This window comes from Hippocampus bargibanti, linkage group LG08 (assembly GCF_051943395.1).
Source record: "Hippocampus bargibanti isolate YZ-2025 linkage group LG08, ASM5194339v1, whole genome shotgun sequence".
In the NCBI taxonomy this organism is placed as follows: domain Eukaryota; kingdom Metazoa; phylum Chordata; class Actinopteri; order Syngnathiformes; family Syngnathidae; genus Hippocampus; species Hippocampus bargibanti.
Genome location: NC_142741.1, coordinates 24694472 through 24704282, shown reverse-complemented (window position 1 = coordinate 24704282; position 9811 = coordinate 24694472). Strand labels below are relative to the sequence as shown.

Genomic DNA, 9811 nt, shown 5'->3' with positions numbered 1-9811 from the left:
CCTCCTCCTCCCACTCCATTCCATCAAGCCATTAACGACCATCACAAAGGTAGTAAATAAAATGATTTTATTACACAGTACAGTTTATTTTTTTAATTAAAATACAATACAACATTTACAGTAAAGTCTCGTTATATCGATATTCAAGGGAGTCCGAAAAAATATCGATATAACCGGGACTATCGATATATCCGACCCTGTTTGCATGTAATTTTCTCCGTGCGTGCATGGAAATAGTATCGATATAACCGGGACTATCGATATATCCGATATCGATATAACGAGACTTTACTGTATTATAAATAAAATAAGGTATATTTTGTGTCGTTTTAAGGCTTACAGGAAACTGTTCCATTCATCTGTCCAAACTATTTGCTGACTTGACCTTTCTTGCAGAACGTCTGCAAACATGTGGCTCCTTCCAGCATTCCACTTCTACCTGCTCACACATAAAGACTCTATTCAACAGGCACATACATTCCAGTTAGCACATCTCACTGAAGGCACATGAACAAAATACACTGTAGGCTCATTCGCTGATCACAATCTGAAACATTAAGAGCTTGAATTAACCTGATACATATTAGCATATTTGACAATAAAGCTGACTTTGACTTTATCTGATTCTATATTTAAAATCCACCAAGACTGAGTTAGTGATGTGCCGTTCGCGAACGAGCCGGTTCTTAGAGCCGGATCTCTGAAGTGAACAAAGAGAGCCGGAAATGGGAGCCGACTTTTTTCGTCCTCTATTCCCCGCCCCCCGCTCTTCGGTTAAAGCCGCACGTGATTGGTCGATATCCGGTCGATATTGGCGCCAGATACATACATTATAGTTAAGATTATTGGTTCGGGTCTGAGTTAGCGTTGAGATTAGCGGTTAGCAGATTTGGGGTAGCGTTACACTCGGCCCTAAGGATTAATTACTTTTTTAGTTCATCAAAGGATAGTTTCACATTTTTCACGACATTAAACACCCTCCTATCAATAAGTCTTACTGACTGAATGTATCTAACAGGAAACAAAACAAACCAAGTAGGAGAAAGATTCCCCCTTCCTTTTCACTCCTGCCGGAAAATAAACCCGAGGCATCAAACAAGAGTTCCAGCTGGAGTCTTATTTCCACGAGCGACATTCCAGCGCCACGGGCCGCTTTCTCACTTGGAAAAGTCAGCGAGTGAGTGTGGAAGCGCTCCTGCTCTCGCCTGCGGTTCTCAAAGCGCAGTTGTTGCCTGCCAGCTCAGCTTTTCGTGCAGAACTTTTTCGTCTCTTGCATGAGGAGGGGAGTGAAAAAGATGGCATCCCAGCTGTTGAAGGTCTTGTGCTTTGCAGCACTGATGATCTTCTTGGTGCTTTCAGGTAAATCCTAACTTTATTTTCTGTTATATTTCCGTCGGCTTTTTCACTTCAAGAGCCATAGATGGCATTTGCGTCATGTACTAGACTGAAATGTGCGCATGTTTCCCGTTTGTATACGTGACGAGACGAATAAAGTTTGTTTTTCTTGTTCTTAAACGACGTCAAAATAAAAGCCAAAAAAATGCTCAGCATTCTTCTCTCGTGTCAGCACGATAATTAAGAACAGGAACGGCATCAAATTTCGGTGGGTAGTGCATTACTTCTTTCTTGTATTTTGTTTTTTTAAGCGGGGCTTTTTTTAAACTCTCAAAATGTTACATTGAATGCACCAGGGAAGGACAAGCGACACCATTTTTTTGTTTGCTAACTGACATCAGAAAAAAACGTTTTATAGCATCTAAAATACCCAAAACACGCAGGCTGATATTTTTAATCAAATGCAAAACAACAATAAAGTGTCACAAAATGACTTCGGAAATGAGGATTTTCAGAAAGTCCCGCCCCCTTATTCGTGACGTCACTATTGGTCACACACTGCCTTGCTCCAGAATCAAAACAATGGCTTCAGATTGGGAGAAGATGCTTTCTTGTTACTCATCCAGTTATGAATATGATTCAAATAGTTCTGAAGAGGAAAGCATACATGTTTGCAATCAATAAAAGAAGTCCTTCCGTATCAATTCGAGCCGTCTGGACTCCAATGTAGCGTCCCAGAAAATGCACAAGATGGCACACAAAGCAAGAATTTGTGTCAATTTAACACCGTCTTTATGCGTTTTGCAGCAATTGGTAGTCTTGGTGCGACACACAATTCATCATCGCGTTATTTATGTGTTTTTCCTTCTAATTTCGCCATCAACACGGATCAACACGGTGCTTTCAGACCAAAGTACCGCAAAATGCATTGTGTGTCACTTTCTCGGTCAGGGGCGTTCCTTCAGTGACGTCACGTCAGGAATGGTCACCAACTCGAAAACAAGACTTCCTGAATATTCTGCGCTAGTCTTAAAACGTAAAATATAGCTATATGCCGTGGAATCTTTGTAAAATACGCTCAGTTTAAGTCATTTGAGGTGATTTTACAAATTATGGACGCAACTTGTTCGGAGGTGTCGGTTGTCCTTTAAAATGGATTCTCCAGATGCCACAAAGAAATCCCCTCGAGGAACAAAGGAAAAAGAAGAGTGGAAAAAGTGACTCTTGTGGGGGGGGGGGAGGCCAAGCTCATTCAAACTGCACATTCAAAATATGTTATTAAATACACAAGAGAAAACGAAATGCATTTTTTCACCCCTCGTTCAAGAATGTAGCGCTTCAGGCGGAAAAAGGCTTATGAAAGGGGAGCCCTTCCTAAAAGTCATTCAGTGGGGGTGGGGTGGAATGAGGTGATCTGCGCTTCAGAGGGGTCCAACAACGTACAGTGATACCTCGGTTTACGAACCCCTTGGCTTACGAACTTTTCAGTTTACAAACGTTTACTTTATTATATAGTACAGTTTATTTCTTTTTTTAAGAAAATTAGAAAGTAGATAATTATGTTTTATGGATACCTAACCGTTCTCCAAAAAAAGAAATATTGCAGCCGACTATTCCCCGCCCCCAGTCTTCGGTTAAAGCCACGTGATTGGTCAAGAAAGCAGTGCGGGGGTTAAACATTAATGAGACAGGCAGACGACAGAGAGAGAGAGAGTGATAAAATGGATAGAAAACTGTGAAATTTGGACTCGTTTCAACGTTGATAGTTCAAAGGCAGGGTGTAGACTGCAAGGTTAAAATAGCCCATCAAGCAGAGTGTAGACTGCAAGGTTAAAATAGCCCAGCAATTAGGCTCCACAAATAACCCGCACAAGCCATCTGCACACTTGATGCAAAAAGCTATGAACCCAGCTAAACAGAAGACAATTAATGAGGAACTAGATAAAATTATCGCAGAGAAAGCACCTACAAGGGATCATTCCTCAAGATGGTGAAAGAAGAAGGCTTCGTTCCTCATCAAGTGTTTAATGCTGATGAAACCGGTCACTCCAATCCATCAAGCCATCAACGACCATCACAAAGGTAAATAAAACGACAAGTACGTCAGTACAATTTATTTCTTTAATTGTAATACCATAGCACATTTATTATACATAAAATAAGGTATATTTTGTGTAGTTTTAAGGCTTATTTATTCGAAAATTATGTTTTATGGGGAACTGGGAACGGATTATTCTCATTTTAATGGTTTCCTATGGGAAATTATTTTTTGAGATACACACTTTTTGCCTTACACACTCTGGCTGGGAACCGATTAAGTTTGTAAGCCAAGGTAGCACTGTACATCCAAAAAATGTGGTGTAATGTGAGTTGTCTTTTGCCTTAATAGAAGTGAGGTCAGGTGATGCCAAGAAGCTCTTTAAAATCATGAGAAAGAGAGATGGTAAGTCTCAACACACACAAAATCACATGACACATTAATTACATATTTAAAATTAAAATTGAATAATAAATTATTATTCAATTGTATAATTGTAATTCAATTGTAAATATTATTTACAATAATTATTGGTTTTTTTTTTTGTGCCACTGTAGTGGCAGTAGTCGCTCCTCCGGCTGATCCCTTAAAGGCCACCGTCGCCGTGTCTCCTTCAAAAGCGCAGGAATTTTTGGCAAAACTGAGCCGAACCAAGAGGAACATTTGGGATCGCAGCAGACCTGACGTGCAGCAATGGATTATGCAGTTTATGTCCATGGGCTACGACGAGGCGGTGAGTTGCTTACTCGTATTTACGATTGTTTATGATCATCAAAGAGCGTGCTTAAATATCACATAGTGTCCGTGAAGGCACCTGGGAACGCTACAGGAACATACAGAAATGATTATATTCATTGTATTTCACCAAGAAACGTAGCGAGTAAAATAATTACATACAAAAAAAATCTCTGGCACGTAACGCGCTGGATGGAGTACACGATTAGCATGCAAAAGGTGATTTGTCACACATGTGTGCAGTCTGTGACATTTTCACTCTCTTGGCGGTGGCACTTAAAATGCTAATGCAGTGACACTTAGCGTCGCTATCAGTTTTGCTGCACGTTCCTCTAGCTGGCAAGTCTATAACGACTGAAAGCCGCTTATATAAGGTTTTATTAAGTCTCTCACAAGCTCGATCACAAGTAGAATGACAGATGGATGGATGCCAGTTTGGTTGATTGACGTGCAGGCACAAAAGCAAAAAGCCGCCATCATGTGTCTGTTAGCGATGTGTCGTTCGCGAACGAGCCGGATCTCTGAAATGAACGAAAGAGAGCCGGTTCCCACCAAGGAGCCGGAAATGGGAGCCGACTTTTTTTGTCCTCTATTCCCCGCCCCCGGTCTTGGGTTAAAGCCGCTAGTGATTGGTCGATATCCGTGGTAGAGGACGGAGGGCAGAATTACAGACATATGCAGCAGTGAGGAGAATGTGTGTGTGTAGGGGGAGTGCTTAGGGTAGACAGGTGGACAAATGTTATTACATTATGCTGTTATTATTATTCAATTATGATATTTTTTACTAGTTGGTATGATAGCATTATTAATATGAAAAGCAAATTAGTGACAGCTGATCATTAGACCAGAGTAATCACAGGGAAAGTGAAAGTTTGTGGATGCTCTCTGTGCACACATAAATCAAGCCGTGTAAATAAAAATATTTAATAGTGTATTTTTTACATGACTAATTCGTTTGTCACATAGTTTTACGGGATTTTTTGCTAATTAATTTAAGCAACAAAAAAAAAACAAAAAAAAAAACTCAGGAGCCATTTGGGAGCCAAAAGAGCCGGATCTTTTTAGTGAGCCGAGCCAAAAGAACCGGCTCTCTGAAAATAGCCGCAATTCCAATCACTCTTGTCTATTTGCTATAAAACGTTTGTCTCCGGACAAGTTGTGTCCATAATTTGTAAAATGGCTTCAAATGACTTTTACTGAGCGTATTTTACAAAGATTCCACCGCATATAGCTCTATTTTACCTTTTAAGACTCGCGCTGAATATTCAGGAAGTCTTGTTTTTGAGTTGGTGACGAGTCCTCACCATACGTCACTGAAGGAACGCCCCTGATCGAAAAAAGGAGACATTGTAGCAGTCTTACCATCATGTCAATGCATTTTGATGCGCTTGTTTGGTCTGAAAATGTCATGTTGCACCAAAAAGAGCCAGAAGAGGGCAACCAAGCTCCATGGAAAGAATTTATCAGCCTGTGGAATTCCTCACACGGAGCTTGGTCGCCATTTTCTGCCTCTTTTTTGGTGACACATTTGCCCCTAATGTTGCCTCAAAATGGTGTCGGTTGTCCTTTTAAGACTTTGACAAGCGTCTCCCGCAATGACTGCTTTCACGAATGACCTTTGTCGTCATGTTCCTGAAAGGTGAACGCTGTCAAGCCGTTGGCCTTTTCACCTAGCATGTTTTCCTGCTGGCTGATTTTTCTGAAGGCCGCTTTTAACTCTCCCGCCGCCTCTACTGTTTCTCTCTGGCCAGAGGTTGGAGACAGATCTTTCCTACTGGATGGACTTTGCACGCTCCAACGACCACGGACGTCAACATCACTACGATGAGAACGCGCCCATTGGCCCGCGTGACCCAAACTCATACCGACACGGCGCCAATGTCAACTATGACTATTATTAGCAGCTTGCACGCGCACCTGAGAGGGTAAAAAAGTTTCTATGCAGATTGTTTTTTTTTTTAACATGCAAAGCAGCTTTCTCCTGCCTTTCTCTGTTCTACTCACAAATAAAGCCAAAGTACAAGTGAGCTCTCTGTGAAAATCCTGCTTTTCACTAGCCAGCTAGATAGCTAGCTAGCTAATAGACATTAAATAGATAGCTATCTAGCTAGCTAGTTAGTTAGATAGCTAATAGACAGCAAATAGATAGCTAGCTAGCTAGTTAGTTAGATAGCTAATAGATAGTTAGCTAGGTAGCTAGCCAGTTAGATAGCTAATAGACAACAAATATAGAGCTAGCTAGCCAGCTAGTTAGTTAGATAGTGTATAGACAGCAAATATATAGCTAGTTAAATAGACAGCTAGTTAGATGGCTAATAGACAGCAAATAGAGATAGCTAGATAGCCAGCTAGTTAGTTAGATAGCTAATGCAGCAAATAGATAGATATGCAGCTAGTTAGTTAGATAGCTACTAGACAGCAAATAGATAGCTAGCTAGATGGCCAGCTAGTCAGATAGCTAATAGACAGCAAATAGGTAGCTGGCTAGATAGTTAGCTAATAGAAGACAAATAGATAGTTAGCTAGCTAGCCAGCTAGTTAGTTAGATAGCTAATAGACAGTAAATAGATAGCCAGCTAGATAGTTAGATAGCTAATAGACAGCAAATAAATATCTAGCTAGATAGCCAGCTAGTTAGTTAGATAGCTAATAGACAGCAAATAGCTAGCTAGCTAGTTTAAGTCAGTCTAAAAACGGCTTACTATACATGGTCGGTTTTTTTTAGGAAAAAACGCCTTACTGTACATGGTCATTTTTCCGGCTCAAAAACGCCATGGTCGTTTATTTCATCTAAAAACGCCTTACTATACATGGTCGTTTTTTTCAGCAAAAAACGCCTTACTATTCATGGTCATTTTTTTACAACCAAAAAACGGCTTACTATACATGGTCGGTTTATATTATATAAAAAACGCCTTACTATTCATGGTCGTTTATTTCGTCTAAAAACGCCTTACTATACATGGTAATTTTTTTTAGGAAAAAACGCCTTACTATACATGGTCGTTTTTTTTGGCTCAAAAACGCCTTACAATACATGGTGATTTTTTACAACCAAAAAACGCCTTACTATACATGGTCGTTTTTTCGGCTCAAAAACGCCTTACTATATATGGTCGTTTTTTCGGCTCAAAAACGCCTTACTATACATCGTCGTTTTTTGGCTCAAAAACGCCTTACTATACATCGTCGTTTTTTTCAGCAAAAAACGCCTTACTATACATCGTCGTTTTTTTCAGCAAAAAACGCCTTACTATTCATGGTCATTTTTTTACAACCAAAAAACGCCTTACTACACATGGTCATTTTTTCGGCTCAAAAACGCCTTACTATTCTTGGTCGATTATTTCGTCTAATAACGCCTTACTATACATGGTTGTTTTTTTCAGCAAAAAAACGCCTCACTATACATGGTCACTTTTTTCGGCTCAAAAACGCCTTACTATACATGGTCATTTTTTACAACCAAAAAACGCCTTACTATATACATGGTCGTTTTTCTTTTTAGCTAAAAAAGCCTTACTATACATGGTCATTTTTTACAACCAAAAAACGCCTTACTATACATGGTCATTTTTTACAACCAAAAAACGTCTTACTATACATGGTCGTTTTTTTTCAGCAAAAAACGCCTTACTATACATGGTTGTTTTTTCGGCTCAAAAACGCCTTACTATACATCGTCGTTTTTTTGGCTCAAAAACGCCTTACTATACATCGTCGTTTTTTTGGCTCAAAAACGCCTTACTATATATACATGGTCGTTTTTTTTCAGCAAAAAACGCCTTACTATACATGGTCGTTTTTTCGGCTCAAAAACGCCTTACTATACATGGTCGTTTTTTACAACCAAAAAACGTCTTACTATACATGGTCATTTTTTACAACCAAAAAACGCCTTACTATACATGGTCGTTTTTTTTTTTCAGCAAAAAACGCCTTACTATACATGGTTGTTTTTTCGGCTCAAAAACGTCTTACTATACATCGTCGTTTTTTTGGCTCAAAAACGGCTTACTATATACATGGTCGTTTTTTTCGGCTCAAAAACGCCTTACTATACATGGTCGTTTTTTTTTTTCGGCTAAAAACGCCTTACTATACATGGTCGTTTATTTCGGCTAAAAACGCCTTACTATACATGGTCGTTTTTTTCGGCAAAAAATGCCTTACTATACATGGTCGTTTTTTTTCGGCTCAAAAACGCCTTACTATAAATGGTCATTTATTTTGTCTAAAAACGCCTTACTATACATGGTCGTTTTTTTCGGCTCAAAAACGCCTTACTATACATGGTCATTTTTTACAACCAAAAAACGCCTTACTATATACATGGTCGTTTTTTTCAGCAAAAAAACGCCTTACTATACATGGTTGTTTTTTCGGCTCAAAAACGCCTTACTATACATGGTCGTTTTTTTCAGCAAAAAACGCTTTACTATACATGGTCGTTTTTTCGGCTCAAAAACGCCTTACTATACATGGTCGTTTTTTCGGCTCAAAAACGCCTTACTATACATGGTCGTTTTTTCGGCTCAAAAACGCCTTACTATACATTGTCGTTTTTTGGCTCAAAAACGCCTTACTATATACATGGTCGTTTTTTTCAGCAAAAAACGCCTTACACCATGGTCGTTTATTTCGGCTAAAAACCCCTTACTATACATGGTGTTTTTTTCAGCAAAAAATGCCTTACTATACATGGTCGTTTTTTTTCGGTTCAAAAACGCCTTACTATAAATGGTCATTTATTTTGTCTAAAAACGCCTTACTATACATGGTCGTTTTTTTCGGCTCAAAAACGCCTTACTATACATGGTCATTTTTTACAACCAAAAAACGCCTTACTATATACATGGTCGTTTTTTTCAGCTAAAAATACTATACATGGTCATTTTTTACAACCAAAAAACGCCTTAATATACATGGTCATTTTTTACAACCAAAAAACGCCTTACTATACATGGTCGTTTTTTCGGCTCAAAAACGGCTTACTATACATGGTCATTTTTTACAACCAAAAAACGCCTTATTATACATGGTCGTTTTTTTGGCTCAAAAACACCCTACTATACATCGTCGTTTTTTTGGCTCAAAAACGCCTTACTATACATGGTCGTTTTTCCGGCTCAAAAACGGCTTACTATACATTGTCGTTTTTTTCGGCTCAAAAACGCCTTATGACAGAGTCGCTTATTTTCAGGTAAAGAAAACTCACAATTTTACCTTTACCTCTGAAACAAAGGTACCTTAATGGGCAAATGGTTAGTCCTGTAGTTTACCAATGCAGAGGTGCAGGGTTCGAATCCCGCGTATCCCATTTTTCGGGTAAAGAACGTCTAAGGGGCGAAAAATGCCTTACTATAAATCGTCGTTTTTTACGGCTCAAAAACACCTTATGGTCGTTTTTTTCGGTTCAAAAACGGCTTACTATACATGGTCGTTTTTTTCGGTTCAAAAACGGCTTACTATACATGGTCGTTTTTTTTCAGCAAAAAACGCCTTACTATACATGGTCATTTTTTTACAACCAAAAAACGCCTTACTATACATGGTCATTTTTTCGACTCAAAAACGCCTTACTATACATGGTGGTTTTTTTTCAGCAAAAAACGCCTTACTATATACATGGTCGTTTTTTTCGGTTCAAAAACGGCTTACTATACATGGTCGGTTTTTTCGGCTCAAAAACACCTTACTATA

General features: G+C 39.0%; 2 protein-coding genes across 3 annotated transcripts in view; one reads left to right on the top strand and one right to left on the bottom strand.

Moving 5' to 3' along the window:
• Positions 1-9811, bottom strand: part of st6gal2a (ST6 beta-galactosamide alpha-2,6-sialyltranferase 2a) — an 87505-nt gene that overhangs the window by 12087 nt on the left and 65607 nt on the right. The gene's annotated exons all lie outside the window — the stretch shown is intronic.
• On the top strand, positions 1114-6135 carry ecrg4a (ECRG4 augurin precursor a). Its single transcript, XM_089003248.1, has 4 exons — positions 1114-1359; positions 3725-3778; positions 3931-4106; positions 5860-6135. Exons 1-4 carry the CDS (start codon positions 1275-1277, stop codon positions 6007-6009), a joined length of 465 nt encoding a protein of 154 aa, XP_088859374.1. The 5' UTR covers positions 1114-1274; the 3' UTR covers positions 6010-6135.